The 17,356-nt window shown below is 30.6% G+C and overlaps 2 protein-coding genes and 1 non-coding gene across 5 annotated transcripts; 2 read left to right on the top strand and 1 right to left on the bottom strand.

Moving 5' to 3' along the window:
- The first annotated feature begins 394 nt into the window (after window positions 1–394).
- Window positions 395–12,777, top strand: LOC103832324 (gibberellin 2-beta-dioxygenase 1). Its single transcript, XM_009108303.3, has 3 exons — window positions 395–9,174; window positions 9,612–9,972; window positions 10,096–12,777. The coding sequence occupies exons 1-3, from the start codon at window positions 8,804–8,806 to the stop codon at window positions 10,354–10,356; spliced, it is 993 nt and encodes a 330-aa protein (XP_009106551.1). The 5' UTR covers window positions 395–8,803; the 3' UTR covers window positions 10,357–12,777.
- On the top strand, window positions 1,139–1,240 carry LOC117127039. Its single transcript, XR_004449797.1, has one exon. It is a non-coding gene; the product is annotated as a U6 spliceosomal RNA (small nuclear RNA).
- A 797-nt stretch (window positions 12,778–13,574) lies between the features above and the next one.
- Window positions 13,575–16,610, bottom strand: LOC103832322 (E3 ubiquitin-protein ligase DA2). Of its 3 annotated transcripts, none has more exons than XM_009108302.3 (9): window positions 16,236–16,610; window positions 15,736–15,998; window positions 15,601–15,652; window positions 15,474–15,519; window positions 15,284–15,365; window positions 14,891–15,041; window positions 14,694–14,790; window positions 14,387–14,453; window positions 13,767–14,300 (listed from the first exon to the last, which is right to left on the bottom strand). In XM_009108302.3, the coding sequence occupies exons 2-9, from the start codon at window positions 15,928–15,930 to the stop codon at window positions 13,767–13,769; spliced, it is 1,224 nt and encodes a 407-aa protein (XP_009106550.2). In that variant the 5' UTR covers window positions 15,931–15,998; window positions 16,236–16,610. The 3 variants fall into 3 exon arrangements, with proteins under 3 accessions (XP_009106549.2, XP_009106550.2, XP_033131318.1); XM_033275427.1 differs by having other exon boundaries at window positions 15,736–15,959; XM_009108301.3 differs by lacking the exon at window positions 16,236–16,610 and having other exon boundaries at window positions 13,575–14,300; window positions 15,736–15,930.
- Window positions 16,611–17,356: the final 746 nt, after the last annotated feature.

The raw sequence follows: 17,356 nt of genomic DNA, 5'->3' as shown, positions 1-17,356 counted from the left end.
AAATTTAGTAAAATAATATGATGGATGCTACTATGTATAAAATTTACTAAAATAACAGGCTATAATATTTAAACAAATTTGTTTTACTTAAATTCTGTAATATACTAAAATAATATATATTAAAATATATTTTTTAAATGGAGCATGCAAATATAAATTATCTTGAACATATTTATTTTCTATAATATAAATTTTAAAATTTTAAAATGTATTATAAAAATGTATAAATTAAAAAAAAAATTTGAAGGAGGTTTTCTATTTGATTATTTCATATTATTATTTTATTGTATCTAACTCAAAAAATATATTAGTAAGAAATAAACATTAATAACAAAGTAAAATGTATTAAAAATTACTATATATGAATAATGCTGAATAAAAAATATAAACAATAATATTATAGAGTTACATAATATATAATACTAAAATGAAAATTTTATATTTAAAAAATTTGTAATAACATCTAATGCATTTATAAAATGAAAAAATATCCGCACGAATGTGCGGGTTAAAATCTAGTTGGTATTATGTTTGGAAATGTTTTTTTTTTCTAATTGTGAATCTTGGAATAAATGTTTCTCAAAAAAAATCTTAGAGTAAACATCCATCTAAAGTTCTGCGAAATATCCCCGAAAAACGCATCTTCAAGAAGCCCAAAATAAGCCCATTGTCGGTCTTCTATGCTATTTTAGGTCGTATTCTCTTTCCCAAATTGTTCGTTATTGTCTTTTTCTTGTTGCAAAATATTTTAAAATCATCAAAATGGAATTGGATCTCAATGTCGTATCTTACTTACACAGAAAGCAGAGAGTGTAAAAAAATAAAATATGAAATACATCATTCACATAATATTTTTTTTCATCATTCACATAACTGAAGCAACCAAACACCCCAAAAAAAACCTTGAACCCAGCCTTAGATATTGTCCACATATCTGTTTCTGCAGATTTATTCTATAGAGTACAGACTGAAGAAAGATTGGAATGAGATCATATATTCCTCGACATCCATTCACGATGTTAAGAAAATAACAAGATAAAAAAACCATCTTGATCAATTATATATAAAGCAATGATGTTTTTTTGGTTAACTCTTGGTATTTTTATGCATTTATCTGCCCTTGATATCGTTGTGTGTTGTCTCTTCGGGACATTCGATAAAATTGGGATGATACACAGAAGATTAGCATGACTCCTCCGTAAGGATGACATGAACAACTCAATAAATGGTTCAAATTATTTTTCCGGCCACTGAGAAATTTACATTCAGCATCGTTAGGGATAAGGAACCGATACGTGGACTAAAAACGTAGGTTGCTAACACGTGGCTATTCTGGATCCACTTCTATAGTTAGGATACTCCTGTATAATTAAATATATATATATATATCTTTGTGTGTAACCTAAGTACCTAACCACATGTGTCGACAAAAAAACCCACATATAAAACTTTGGCTTGTTTTTTAATTGTAGTCATAAACCGTTCAGCTCTCCCAACGAACCAACATAATTGTTTTCTTGTGTTGTATATTGATATTTAAAATATGTGAATTTTTTTTAAAAAAAACTTTTTTTAAAATAATTTTTCTTTATTTATTTAAATAATTATATTTATATATATAGAGAGAGAGAGAGAAAAAATCAATTTTTTTTGAAGTCCAAATTTCTTTTTAAATATCTTTAAAATTATTATTTTAACTTTGAAATCTTAATTATATATATTTTTAAATCCTAAATTTCACTTCCCAGAACACCACCTTCAAATATAAATCTAAGACTAAATTAACTAATTTAAGGGTTACAAGTGTATTGTACTTCTTTAGTGAAACATATTTTACTTATTTTGATCATTGTATGTTATGTTTGTAATAGAAAATTATTTAAAGCTATCCTAGAGTATTTTTCTTTGATATATGTGTAGTTTACTTAGATCATTTCTTGTCTATTATTTAAATATTTTAATTAGAGCATATTTAACCTATTTTTATTTTAGATATTTCTATAATACAGGAAATAGTTATATTTTTAAAGCATTTCTATACTATAATGATACACAATGAAGAAAAAAATTATCTCTATTTTTCATAATATAAAATTTTAAAATAAAAATGAGTGAAAATAATTATGTTGAAAAGATATAATTAATTTTTTTCTCTAATGTGTTTCTATTATATAGAAGCATAAACACATTGAATCAAAAAGATTATTTCTATTTTTTATAATAGAGATTTATAAAGTAGAGAACTATTTGAGATAGTTTCACAACTCTGTAATAATAATGTTGTTTGTTGTGGTCCGTACATGTCTTTATCTTTTCGAGGGGCTATCAAATCACTTGAACATTTTCTATATATTTATTTCTTTGAATTCAAAATAATTGATCTAAAAATGGAATTGAATTTTATGTACTCCATTCATCAGTTTTAGACCTTGTTCGAAACTACGTTAGGCGCTAGTCGGATGGTAACTCCGAACCTAGCACCTAATAAAAAAATCGGAAATTACGCGGGAATTAATCGAAGCCTAATTTTAGAGTTTTATATAGTTTTATAGATATATATTAGATATTTTAAATATATCCAATGGTTTTCTGATTGCCTAGTGATTAGATGTGCTTATTTATGTCCAATACATCCGGGTTCAAACCCGGAGCGGGGATGTTTTTGTTGTTTTTAACTTTAAAGCATTAATGAGGGTAAAAAGGACATTTTGTATTCATCTTCTTCCTCGTGTGTCTCCGATCTAGACTTAACAATAGCGGCCGTTCTTTTTTCCCTTTTTTTCATTGTTTGCTTTTATTTTCCTTTGTATTTATACGTAGAATAGATAGATATACTAGAAAACTTTCAATTTTTAAGTGTAAATGAACGAAAACTGGAACTTTTAAGATTCCCGACTTTTTGTCTGATTAAGGTCAAATCATAGCGGCCGGAGACCGACAAACGATTTTTCGGCGACTAAGCGGGTTTGGACGCCGCGTTTTTGAATAGATGTTTTAGACTAAAGTTAGGACTTACAAATACAAATGTGGATAGTAAATAATAAATATAATATTATTTCTTTTTAAAGTAATTTTCTATTTTTTCTCAACTTATATATCAAATTATTCAAGTTTTGGTCGAGAGTGAGGTTGGTCTTTGAAACAACTCTACTCGGTACAGTTTGAACTATACGGAAAATAATCTTTGAACTCTAGTTTCTTTTGCTAGAGAGTCAGCACAAACTTTTCATTTAAAAATATGTATGATGCTAAACTTTCTAAGCCACTCACGAAGGAATGGAAAAGAAAGAAGCTCGGATCTAAATGCAGACCAGTTAGCTCGATAAAACTAAATAAAACATTCAGTCTATGACCTCCAAAAATCTTGAGAAAATTGCATACAAATAAGTTTCCAAATGTAAAATAAAAAATAAAAGAAAAATGTTGAAAACTTTACTAAACCGCTTACATCTCCCAAAATTGTAAGGCCATCCCTGTCGTTAGCCAAACTATGATGGATCCTTGATGCATCTATTTGGCATGTCGAGCTTTGGGTATCCATGGGGAAAGCTGAATGGATGCATATACAAGGAGTGACTTATGCATGACTTTTCATCCTCGTTTATGACATTTTCTATTTTCCAGTTTTCCGTTTCAAAATAAACTAGATGTAATATATTGGCGAAGAAGATATTTTGTTTACTGAAAATTTTGTTTTTTTTTTAATTTTCTAATTATACCAAGAGATCTAAGGGAAAGATAATGTGTTAAACCAGAATAAATTTAGAAAAAAAAACATATCCTAACATAAAGTTTGAAATAGAACATGATGTGAGGTTAAAAATGCTTTCAATAATGTTAAAAAAAAAAAGCTTTCAATAATCCAGTCCACAAATAGTATTCAACTCCAATACAATTATTATTGTTACTAGTGATTATACAATAATGGAAAATATAATACTGTTACTTTAGTAAACAACATAACATTATTAATAAGTTCACATCAAATTTAAAGGGATGATGGACATGCGAGGAACCTACCACATTGTAGACGACAAATACGAACTGTGTTCTTTCGAATCTTTTTTCCTTAAACAGAATTGCTTCCTACGTGGCATCTTATATACCCGTGTAAATATATATTTTTTATGATTGTAAACGTTTTTAATGGAAACTTCATTCGTAGATATATATTTGATATACTAGATTTCGAATTTTTTTAGTTCTAAAAGAAAAGGTTTCGTATTTTAATAATATATCCCTTAAAGTAAAAGTTTGTTTAATCGATTGACTTTGTTATAGTATAAAAAATGTGTAATTATTTTTAAAATGTTTTTTCAGCTCAAACAACATATCTAATCCAACTGAAAAGATAGAGTCTACAAAACAATATCAGTATATCTATTAGTTTTAGAGCTAAACAGGTAAGAATAATAATAGCAGCTGTCTCATAAGAATTATTACTCAAAAATAAAACACAAAAAATGTTGGGAATAATTAAAAAAAATTATTGATACATATAGTAGTATAAACATGTAACATATAATTTTATAAATAAAGATATACAGTGAAACCTCTATAAATTAATAATGTTGGGACTACACCAAAATTATATTTTTTTATTAATTTATAAAAATTATTAATTTATCGATATACTAATTGAACCAAAAACTTAATTTGGGACTATAAAATTATATTATTTTATAAAGATTTTTAGTGTATATTAATTTATAAAGTATTAATTTAAAGAGGTTATACTGTACATTCGCTTTCTGAAATAATGAGTCCAATGGTTGAATAATTGGACCATTCTGTTGGCCAACTAGGCATTGTAGTTGATTAACAATGGTTGCCCCCACAAAAGTTAGTTAGCATTACGAGAGGAATTATTTATTAGCGCACATAACCCATTTTATATCTTTTGTTGAATTTTATTTTCATGTTATCTTTTGTTTAACCTGTTGTTTGGTGAATCCTTTGGCACATGTTGCCTCTTTATCTTGTAATCTTTTCTCATGTGATGGATATTAAGTTTCTATAATCTAATGAAGCGGGTTGCCCAAAAAAGTATATAGTTTGAAGTATCTAAATAATATATAGCGACGTGGAGCAATAACGGACTCTAGAATCGCAGAAGACAACAAGGCATTGCTGATTCGTTGCCAGCGACACTGCCGCGTAAGTTTACTGTTAGTTCCATTAATAAAAGTATCATGTTTTGCACACACAAAAAAAGTATCATGTTTTAGAAAAAATAAAGAAAAGTATCATGTCATGTCGTCAATCTACCATCACCAGGTCCAATATATATATATATATATATATATATATATATATATATATATATATATATATATATATATATATATATATATATATATATATATAAATTATTCATCTGTTTTGATTTGGGGGCAATACTAAATGAATCGTATGATATAGACTCTAGAATATACCGCTTGTAATAGTTACGATCGCGAATTGATGATGGTTGATAACAGTGCCGTGCAAAGGGTTTTAGGAATTTTAGACAAGTTTAAAAATAAACTTATTTATAAGTATAATGAAAATATTTTTTTAATATGATATATCACTTTTATCAGATAGACATGTTTCACTTTAAAAGAATAGATTTATTACGTAAATATGTTATATTATATCATAGAGGAAAAAATACATGAATTTAAAAAGTGAATTACTCGACTCTCTCGTAAAAATATTTTTTAAAAAATAAATTTAAACCATTAGTCTGAAAATTATTTTAAATTTTAGGATCCTAAATCATATTAATCAGGATTTAAAATGAATGTCTTTTTTCAATACACTGTAGGCACACTTCTGATTGTTAATCAACTTACGTGTTCTGCTCTGTATGTCACATGTTTAGTTTATATATTCAGCCATGACAACAAAATTTACAACATTTTAAACTTCAGTTTACAGATTTATGGACCACGGATTTGATTTTATATAGTTTTTGGTAAAATATTAAATTATGCCAGTTTCAATTTTATATAGTTACATCTATTTTATTAAGACAGAAACATTATATTAGACTTAACCTTTAATCATATAAACAACATTACACTACTAATTATAAACGGTAATTAAGTAAAACAACATTACACTACAAATTATGTTTCCAAACAATATAATGAATAAATTTATGTTCAAACGATATAAAACATTAAGTCTCATTTTTAATAATTTTCTTATTAAGCTTAATATAAATTATTTGATAAAATTAAAAATTGATTAAAACATTCAAATAATTTCTAAGAACTAACTTTTTGCAGGTCTAACTACTAAAATATTTAATTCCATATAAATTAAATTAATTAACACATTAGTCTATATGCATTTTTATATTTATGAAACACATTCATTTAAAAAAACGAGTTTTATATAAAATTATATATTGTATAGAAATAAGATGTTCAAATCAATAACTTGACATTAATTAAAAAATTATATATCAGTTTTTAATAATAAAATACATAAATTTATAACAGTTCAAAAAAATTTGTAGTACGGGTTAAAATAAAATAAATAGTATTATATATGATTTTATATTTGCTATAAATATGAAGTAATTAAATATATAATATCATCATATACACCAATTTTTTTTATCAAATTAGATTTTGTCTAAAAAGTATAACCACAATTATAAAATGCGGATCAAAATCTAGTATAACTTATAGTATAGCTTATAAGCAGCAATTTATATACAAATATATCAACACGTTATGTAACGAGAATTTTTTTTTTTGTGGTGACAGAGAGAAACACACGAAGCCATTCCAAGCTACACCGTGCGCGCTGCGCGCATCTTCTTTGAGATGTTTGCCTCGTTCGTTGGTGCCTGGTGGTGACACTGACAAGTATCAAAACAATATCCCGAAATGCTAATTAAGATCGTTATTCTTTTCCTTTTATTTTTTGTAACTGAAGCTTTCAATTATGATCGTATTCGTAAAAAGGAAAAAAAGATCTTACTCGTAGAAAAAAAGGAAGATCGGTATTCGTTACAAACATTGACGGACATAAAAAGAGATTAGTTTAGTTAGTCTAGTTAGATTTATCGTACTGTTTGATTCGAGGACAAGGGTCGGTGCTGGATATGGACGTTTTGCGTTTTGTAGGTCAGATAAGTCAATTGGCAAACCCTAAAATATATATATATATATTTTTTGAAACTTAAACCCTAGAATTATTATATGTTTAATTTATGAAAAACATTAAAAATCGATACAAATTATTGATAAAACTAGTATGAATTTAGCGATCATATAGAAAGCTTAGAGCATCTCTAACCCAACCTAAAATCTTCAAATTTTGAGGTTTTGTGTCATTCCAACCGAACCTCAAATCTTTAAATTTGAAGTTTTACTATTCACAACCTCAAAACTATTTTGTATTTTCTTTTTGGTCTTTATAGTTATTTCGTTTCATAAATACATATACCAAACTTAATTTAAAATAACTTAAGTACACCAAAATAAAATAAAATAAGATAAATATTACATAACAATAAAATAAAGTTCACACAATATAAAAATACATAAACTAAGGAGGCTCATTTATCACTTCAGAATGCGTTAATTGAGCACATATGTGAGTATTACGGGAACAAAGAATTTGGCATTTTATATGTAATTTTCTAAAATTTGTGTATGTGTGTTGTTATATTGTATATGAAATTTATATCATCTTTTGTTATATAATATTGTAATATTGTGTGTTGTATATTATATTAAATGTATGTTTTATATGTATTTGTGAAGTTTTTATTATTATTAGTAATTTTTGTCAATGTCAAGGACTATAATGCAAATAGATAAAGTTTTAAGGATTTTTTTTGAAGATTCATGGTTGAAGTAACTATCCCTCAAATCCTTATTTTGAGGTTTTGTTCCCTTTAAAATGAGGTATTGGATTGGAGATGTTCTTAGAATCATAAGAGTTCAGTCTTTCGCTCTCAAATATTTTATGTTTCAGTTTCGATTAAATTACTTTAAAATACATTTAAACAATTTTACTGACAATATCTAATAAAAAATTGATGTAAAATTGGAGAAATTTATTTATTTGAGAATGTTGTAACTTGTAAGGCATTACTATTAGTGGTATCTCACAAAAGTATTTTATGCAAGCAAATAATTAGAAAATATGAAAGAGAAAGAATAATATATGAGAACTGTTTCTCATTCGAAAAACTTTTAAATAATGAGAGATTATTTCTCCATTTGTTATTTTCTTGATGTATATATTTTCTTAAAAATTTATATACAATTATATAATCAAATAATATTTTAATTTTATATAATAAAGTTAACAACATATTTGTTCTATATCTTAAAATTTTCATTATATAACAAAATTAGTTTAAAATATTAATATTTGTATAATTTTAAATATATTATTATCAATGAAGAAGTTCTTAATTAATAATACGAACACAAAAAAAAAGACAAAAAAATGACATGATGAAAGAGCAATTTAGAAGTTTTTACTATTTAACAAAATGACAAATGAGTGACGCTTTCACGAAATGTATCCCGAAAATTAATTTTATTGATGTCGATACATTAAAGAGAAAATAATTTTTTTTTGTAACTTAAAGAGAAAATAATTGAATTTATTAGCTTGAGTTTTGAATAGTTTGATCATATTCGTACGTCATTGCTAGCTTTTTTTATCCTCCCCTCTCCTCTGCTATATATAAACTCGTCCGAGTACATAACTCGATGTATTGTCCTTCAAAAGCTAATAGAAGTGACACCAGGAAAAAAAGAAAACTGTGAAACATACATTTATAGCAATGACTATATTGCCTAAACTGGTCGAAGAACTAAAATCGGGGTTTTCTCCAATCCCGGTTATAGATATCTCTGACCCAGAGTCCAAACAGGCCCTGGTAAAAGCCTGTGAAGACTTTGGGTTCTTCAAGGTGATCAACCATGGAGTACCCTCGGAGCTAGTATCTGTTTTGGAACACGAGGCTGTCAAGTTCTTCTCATTGCCCACGTCCTACAAAAACCAAGTCACAGGTTATCCCTTTGGATACGGGAACGGAAAAATTGGTCGGAATGGTGACGTTGGTTGGGTTGAGTACTTGTTGATGAATGTCAATCTTGATATCGGTTCGGATCCGTTCCTTCCGGGTCTCTTGAATAACCGAGAAACTATAAGGTTGGAATCAACGTTGTTGTTTTCTTATCCCTAATTGTTTAGTTAACACCTTTCATTGTTATACTATGTTTCTTCACCTGGTCCATGCTTCTGTCTTTTTGTTACGTTCATCACATTCGTAGTTTTGAGATGCCGTTGTCCTTAAAACTTCACGGGACATTTGTCTCGTATAGATAGATTGGTTTAACTTTTCAAAAAAAAAACTTAAAAAAATTTAAAAAACAATTTAATAACAATATTTTTTTACTTTGAAATATTATTATAGTATCTAAAGGATGGACATGCCCCTGATTATTAAAAACAATTTTATTAACGTTCAGTTGCGGCAGGCCACGATGCATGTTTATTTATATTAAGCTGTTCGAAACAGTTTTATTAACGTTCATTTTTTTCACCGTTTCTAGTTTAAAAACTCACGCCCAAGTTTCGTTATGCAGGAACGCAGTGTTGGAGTACACAACATCAGTGAGGAAAATGACATGTGATGTTTTGGAGATGATTACTGATGGGTTAGGGATCAAACCGAGGAACACACTTAGCAAGCTTGTCTCTGATCAAAACAGTGACTCGAAATTCAGACTTAATCATTATCCACCATGCCCTCTCATCCACGAAAATATCGATGGTGCATGCAACAATGTGATCATAGGTTTTGGAGAACACACTGATCCTCAAATCTTATCTGTCTTAAGGTCTAACAACACTTCTGGTTTCCAAATCAATCTAACTAATGGCTCCTGGATATCTGTCCCTTCAGATCCGTCCTCCTTCTTCTTCAACGTCTGCGACTCTCTCCAGGTTTGATGAATCTTTCAATAAGTAAACCACCATGAGTTGGTTAATAGTTAAGTATCTTTCTTTGATGCTTTAAACCAATAAGATCTAAACCTTTTGTGGTTTTTTTGTGTGCTGATCTTGCAGGTGTTGACAAATGGGAGGTTCAAGAGCGTGAAGCATAGGGTTTTAACGAACAGCATGAAATCTAGGTTTTCTATGATTTACTTTGCTGGACCTCCGTTGACTCAGAGAATCTCTCCATTGACTTGTCTTATGAACAATGAGGACGAGAGTTTGTACGAAGAGTTCACTTGGTCTGAGTATAAAAGCTCTGCCTACAACTCTAGGTTGTCTGATAATAGGCTTCAGCCATTTGAAAGGAAACTGTTTCCGTTGAATGATTGACAGGTTATGTTCGTGATAGGTTGGTCTAAGTGTGCCATATATTATAAATGTGTATCTTTTAAGTTAATGTTAATTCAATTATTGGAAACATGTTACTGTTGTATGTTTCCTAGTGTCAATATCCCATTTTAAAAGATTCCGTCTGTTTTTCCAACATTTAACTAGGGGTAGATAAAACTTCTTCCAATTCAATCTGAGAAATTTAGATATAAGTCATTCAAATCCAATATAAACAATCAATATCCATTTAAAATATAACAAATTACAAAAACTAAATATTTGAAAACGAATATCTGATCTAATATAAATATATATACGAAATAATAATTATTAAAAACTATATATAAATTATCTAACTATTTTTTATCCTTATAAAATGTATAGTGTTTTGCAAAATTAAAATTTTAACTAATTTTTAAAAGTTATTTTTATTTATATTAAAATGTTATTGTTACAATAATTTTATTAATTTTTTATTTTATTTCTACGAACAAATTGAAATCTTGTGGTGACTGAACAAATGTGAATCATGTTAATTTAGATGAAACATAAAAAACTATTGAATACTTTCAACTTTAAATGTCTACCGTATGTGTCTACCTTTGCATTTAACTATCGGACAGAATAATAGGTTTATTTGGGAAATAACCAAAAAAAAAAATAGATTTTTAGAGAGAGATAGGAAGAAAAAAAAGAAAGGGTGGAATTTTAGTTAGATAGTGAATTTTAGTTTTTTGTTTAGCCATTGAATGCAATTTCTCTAGAATAATTTAGAGTGGTGCTTAAAAGACTCACAAAACTCTTTAGGCTCAAATATCTAACTATTTTTTTATCTTTATAAAATTTATAGTATTTTCACTAAATTAATTTCTAACTAACTTTTCAAAGTCATTTTTATTTTATAATAAAATATTATTGTTTAAATATTTTTAAATTTTAATTACTTTTTATTTTGTTTGGAACAAATGTGCGTGTTAAGGAGAGTCTAGATGGTTCTAGACCGACATAAGTGGAGATAAAGATGAGTTCGGTTGTGAAGATAAGTGAGAATAGATATCGTTAGATTCTGTAGTATATTTGAGGATCACGTTACGTGTATGTATATATAAGTTACGATTGTGATGATGAATAAGACAAGAACTCTTTACCCTTTTCTCTTGTTTACATGGTATCAGAGCCATAAAGGCTAGATCAAGATTTATTTTTACACGAGAGAAACATGAGTTCGGAGAAATCAGCGATTGTGAGTTCCTCCAAACCTGGAGAGGGGCAAATCATGTTAATTTAGATGAAACATAGAGAACTATTGAATACTTTCAACTCTAAATGTCTACCGTATGTGTCTACATTTGCATTTAACTATCTGATAGAATAATTTAGAGTGTTGTTTGAAAGACAAAAATGTTGAGGCTCAAATATACAAGGTACTAGTCTGCATTGTTGGATCGAACATGAAAGATGTTACTACATTCTATGACTAACAACTTTATAACAGTAACAAAGATGTCGATAAAGACACTACAACCGAAAATCTCAATACTAAACGTGGACTGTGGTCCGACAAGTCGATTTGGGTACCAAAATGAAATGTAGATAGCGTGTCGTTTACTGACAGGTTGCGCCATTCTTTTAAAGGAAAGTGACTCGTCAGTCGTCACTGTTTTGTCAAATTCACATGCAAAGGACCAACTTGGATAATATCTCCAACAGGCTGTTTTTTTCTTCTTAACGTTCGTAACTAAAAGCTTTCTATAAACAACTTCAAACATCATAAGCTCTTTGATATTTTGTATCGGATATACGACAAAATAACGATAGTTATTGAAAGTTTTTTTTTTTTGTGTGTTGTTCAAAAAAAAATTTTGAAAGTTTTTTTTAAAATATTTGTCATTATCAAAGTCAAAAGAAAATAAACTTCTTACTGTCTTACACTGTTGCTTGGATTGGTACTTGATTTCTCAGAAGAAGAAAAATATGAAGAGATATCAAATCGAACCAGAAGGCCGTCCTCTGCTGGCGTGAGAGGCCAAAAAGTTAAAGTAAAGATGATTGCAGACGAATCAGCAGATTTTGGCAATTTCGACAAGGTGAAGCAGCAGCACAGTCACTGTATAAAATATTCATTTCGTCACTAGAGAGAAACCTCTAAATAAATTATACAAGCAGCGAAATGCTTTCTCCATTGACTCATTCATCTAAACAAACCCCTCCAAGTATCTGAGTTCTGGACATTGTGAAATTAGAGGCCCATTTAGTTCCTCTTTTGTACATCAAATAAAAGAACCCGTAGGAAGCTAAAAGACCAAACACACACACGAGTTGCTCGGATCCGAGATGTTGCAAATTTTGAGAAATGGGTTTGTTGCTACTTGCTAGTCATAAATCCATAATCCACTGATTATTATCTTTATAATTTATTTATCTAAACACTAAAAGGCTTAGACCCTTCACACTAGGGGTGGGCGTTCGGGTACCCGTTCGGGTTCGGATCGGGTATTTCGGATTTTCGGGTATTTCGGTATAGAGGTGTAGAACCCGTTCGGGTATTTCTGTACTTCGAGTCGGGTTCGGATATTTTTAGTTCGGATTCGGTTATTTCGGATCGGGTTCGGATATTTAGATTTTGAAAAAAAAATTAAAATTTTCATTTCTCAAGTTTTTTGTATTTAAAAATATAACTTTCAGTTAACTAATTTTTTTATTTTTAATAGATTGAATGGTTAATAGATTTGGACATAACATTTTAAAACTAAAAAGACATTAATTTAGTTATTTTTTAAAAAATTTGGAAGTAACTTTTTGTTAATTTTTGAAATAAAAAACTTGACATGTATTTTAAGTGAGTAACAAATCATTTTTTCCGTAATTGTATGTATATCATATGAACTTAAAGTATGTGTAATATCAATATAAATATTTTATATAAAATAAGAGATGTAAATTAGAAATATAAGGTTAATTATACATATGTTCGGTTATCTTCGGATATTCATTCGGGTTCGGGTATTATCCGTTCGGGTTCGGGTATCCAATCTCTGATTATTCAATACCCGTTCGGGTATTTTGCTATTTCGGTTCGGATTTTGGTTCGGGTTTTTCGGATCGGGTTCGGGTGCCACTTCGGATATCGGGTAAAGTGCCCACCCCTACTTCACACTACTTTGGTCAACTCTCAACAACTTTTGACTTTCTCTTCTCATTCTTTTACTATCAAAACAGGCAAACAAACAAGTGATCTTTACTTACTACTTGTCTATGACCAAACAACACACATGAGTTCCCAACTCTTTTCTATTAAATCTGAAAATTACTGTGTTTTTTTTTCCTTCTTTCCTATAGGAACAAACATTTATATGAATGAAGTGAAAATACACGCATTGAGTTTCCATTACTACTAAGCCCCTACTTACTTATTGCCAAGTAACTTCAGTTGGTGCACTTGTGGTGGTCGTGGCATGAACCTCCGCCAAAGACACAGCCATAGCCATCATCATCTGCTCCTCAAAACTCTCTGGAGCAATCACCAGAGGAGGAGGTGGTGGAAGAGGAAAATTGTGGAAGCTCTCGCTGCCGTTCATGTAAGAAGAGCTGCTCCCCGTTTCTCCCATCTCGGTGTTGCCATGGTAATAATTATGCTGCTGATGATGATGATGATGATGGTGGTGGTCAATGTCATCTGTCTCTTGTTCTATGTCGTAGTAACTGTCGCAGTTGCCAGGAAGCATACTGTACGAAGAAACGTTGACGTTGTGATTGTGATTGTGATTGGAGGATTCACCAACCATTTGCTGGCGTTGTTCAGCAAGTGCAGAGATTGCACAAGGAAGTCCACCAGATGATGAAGACGGCGTTGCTGGTTCTGCATAACTATGATCTTCTTCTGATACATACTGCCTAAAAGGTGTCACTTCTCCACCACCTGAATCTCTCTGCGTCCCTGTTTCCTGTTAAGACAGAAGTGAAAAAAGACATGAGAATTGTAAAAAGTTGTCATTAGCGCTAAGACAAGTAACTAAACATAAAGTTTTACCTGCATGGAGAGCCATATTGCCTCCATGACCATTAACTCTTCAAGATCAGCCTCAACCTCATCATCCCTGAAGAGTTTCCACACAAATCAGGAGTAAGATGTCTTTAAACTGTTGCTAGAGACATGGAAAGATAACAAACTCTCACAACTTCTACTTGTAACATAAAACCACAAAGGTACTCACTTCACTCCCTAAGTGAAAACTATGCCCAAAACAAGACCAAGTTTAATAAGTAATAACACTACTAAATGCATACAACTAATACATTACTCCATAGAAGAACTTAAACAAAGAAAAAGACAGAACCTGTTTCCTCGAGGGCGGCGGGAGCGCTGTCTAGCAACTGAGACGTTCTGTGATGAAGAAGTTTCAGCGTCTTCCATGGGATCATTATAAGATATTGCTGCAAAACCAACAAGGCACACAAAATGAAAGCCTGTCCAAAACCATATATGTTACTAATCAGGAGATTTTAGCTGAAAGAAAGAAAGAAAGAACCTTACCTGAAGCAGCAGAACCGTATTCCATTTCACCAGTCACTGCGCTTGTGCTAGAGGAACATGATGATTCCATACGTTTCTGCATCTTCTCTTCATCATCCTCCATTTCTTTCTGCCTCATCCTTATTTTCGCTTCTATTACCCTTTGCTCTTCCTACATAAAAAGGATACATTACATATCAACAAATCCATTTAATCAAAGCTTCATAGAGAACACACAGTGTCGGTCTAGGTGGCAAATCATCTCTAAACGAAACGATTTTTCTTTAAAAAAAAAAAAAAAGGGTCTAGATAACCCGCCTAATCAATAATCTACTCTAAAGTGTCTAACTACCGCCTAGCGATTTCTCGAACATTGGAGAAACGTTAGTATGATAATGATTAGTTATATCTTACAACTTGTTCCATGCCCTTCTCCTCCTTGGTCTTTACTCCACGGTACTCAACAGCATAGTTTGGTGTTTTACAAAAAGGGCACCTCAAAATGTCAAGGAGCACATAAAACAAGAAGACCCATTCATCCAAACTAATAATAAAAGACAAGTCCCTACAAGTGAATGTAGAGGATTAAAAAATTTAAGGATACTGAGTAGGCCGAGCTGAGTTAGGATTCTTCATTTGCAAAAAACACTCTGCAACCAAAATCAAAACAAATCGCCATTTTAAACATGAAATAACATAAAGAAGCTTTAAAAAGCTGATTAAATTTTCACCTGTACAAATGCTTTTCATGCAACATCTTGATCTATTGAGGCTAGGATAGTACTAAAAAAAACAAACATCACTAAGTTAGGTCCACAACAATGTCACTAGAAAGGCAGAGACTTGATAAAATTCACTCAACAAACCAGGAAGCAAATGGGGCATTCCTCGAGCTCGTGGCAGCTCTCGTCGTCTCCAGGATAGCAAGGAGCAAGCTTAGACTCAACAATGAGTTTCCTAAGTTTCTTAATGTCGACATCTGTGTTCACATACAAGCCTTGTGGCTTTGTGTATCTTTCTTCCACCACTTGCCTCTTCCTCCCCACCAGCTTATTACCCATCTCTCTCACAAAATGTTCTAATCTTTCTCCTACTCTAAGGGCAGAGACTATAAAAAAACAGTTCCTTTCTACAAAATCACAATGGAGAGACTAATCTAAAGATACATGCTTTAAAACAATCTTCACCATTAAAGAGAGAATCTTTATTTAACAAAACACTAATTTCTTCAAACCATTTTGAAGGAATTAAAAAGCCCTAAATTTCGAAAAAAAAATTCAATTAAATGTACTAATTTTCAGACAATTCAATGAATTTAAACAGAAGAGAAACAAACCCTAATAAATCTGAAAAAAAAAAAAAAAACCTGAAAACTTGGAGAGGAACCAACAAACTGCAGAAGAGACGAGATCGAGAAGATGGGTAAACGATAAGAGACACGATCAGAACTTTTACTCTGTGGAGATAGAGACAGAAGCAAAGATACAGTGTTTGTGTGTGTGTGTTCGTGTCTGTTTCTTATTATATGAAACAGAGAAGAAGAAGAAGAAGAAATGAAACAGAGGATTTAGACGGAGAAGTTATGTATCTGAAAAAAATTTGTACTTTCTTGTTTTGTTTGCTTTTATCCTCTCTTCCTCTTCGATTCTATTTTGACGGAAAATCTCAAGAGAGAGAGAGAGAGAGAGAGAGAGAGAGAAGCGAAAGGGAACAGAGAACGATGGAGTGAGAGACGAGGCAAAGAATCCTCTGTTTGTTTTTACCTATACGCGCTAACTACTTCGCGCGTAACGCGCAGTTTCTTTTGAAACGACGTCGTTCGTGTTAGTTTTTTGTAGAGATGTCAAATGGGCGGGTTGGGCGGGTTTGGCTATGTCCGAATGGGTTTCATTTTTTTGATGGACATTTTTGGTCGAAGCCCAAATAGAACCATGTCCAAATGAGACCATAACCAAATAAGACCATGATTTGTTGGACTATCCATGGACGGTCCATACACATGTAAACAACATAATTTCAGTTTTAAAGATTTAAAGATTATTAAATTTTCAATTTTAAAGATGTCATATACTTAAACTTCATGTTTTAAACTTCATGTTTCAAAGTTATAAAAAACACAAGATAAGTTTAAAAGATTCGTAATTTCGTCTGACTTGCGGAAACAGAAACAGTAGCCAGACTCGCCACCAGCTTCGTTATGAACACAAATCACCGATCCATTTAACACATAACCCATAACACAATATTAGTAGATGATACGAATCAGTAGCTGACAGTGAAAACCCATAACACAAATCACGAAAAATCAAATCTTAAGAGATGATGAAATCAGAAGTTGGTGAAGAATCGAAAGAGAATCGAAGAAGAACGAAGACGAAAAAGAAGAATCGAACACGAAGAGGAAAAATCGAAGACGAGGACTCGAAGAAGAAAAATCGAAGACGAGGATTCGAAGAGGAAGAATCAAACACGAAGAAAAATTGCAAG

This window comes from Brassica rapa, chromosome A07, assembly GCF_000309985.2.
Source record: "Brassica rapa cultivar Chiifu-401-42 chromosome A07, CAAS_Brap_v3.01, whole genome shotgun sequence".
NCBI lineage: Eukaryota > Viridiplantae > Streptophyta > Magnoliopsida > Brassicales > Brassicaceae > Brassica > Brassica rapa.
This window is presented reverse-complemented; position numbering and strand designations above follow the sequence as displayed.

Coding starts and splice junctions, on each gene's coding strand:
- LOC103832322 (XM_009108302.3), bottom strand. CDS start 15,930: ATGGGTAATAAGCTGGTGGGGAGGAAGAGGCAAGTGGTGGAAGAAAGA. Junction 15,653..15,735: donor AATGCCCCATTTGCTTCCTG/GTTTGTTGAGTG, acceptor TGTTTTTTTTAG/TACTATCCTAGCCTCAATAG. Junction 14,454..14,693: donor CGCCGCCCTCGAGGAAACAG/GTTCTGTCTTTT, acceptor GAAACTCTTCAG/GGATGATGAGGTTGAGGCTG.
- LOC103832324 (XM_009108303.3), top strand. CDS start 8,804: ATGACTATATTGCCTAAACTGGTCGAAGAACTAAAATCGGGGTTTTCT. Junction 9,175..9,611: donor AATAACCGAGAAACTATAAG/GTTGGAATCAAC, acceptor TTCGTTATGCAG/GAACGCAGTGTTGGAGTACA. Junction 9,973..10,095: donor ACGTCTGCGACTCTCTCCAG/GTTTGATGAATC, acceptor CTGATCTTGCAG/GTGTTGACAAATGGGAGGTT.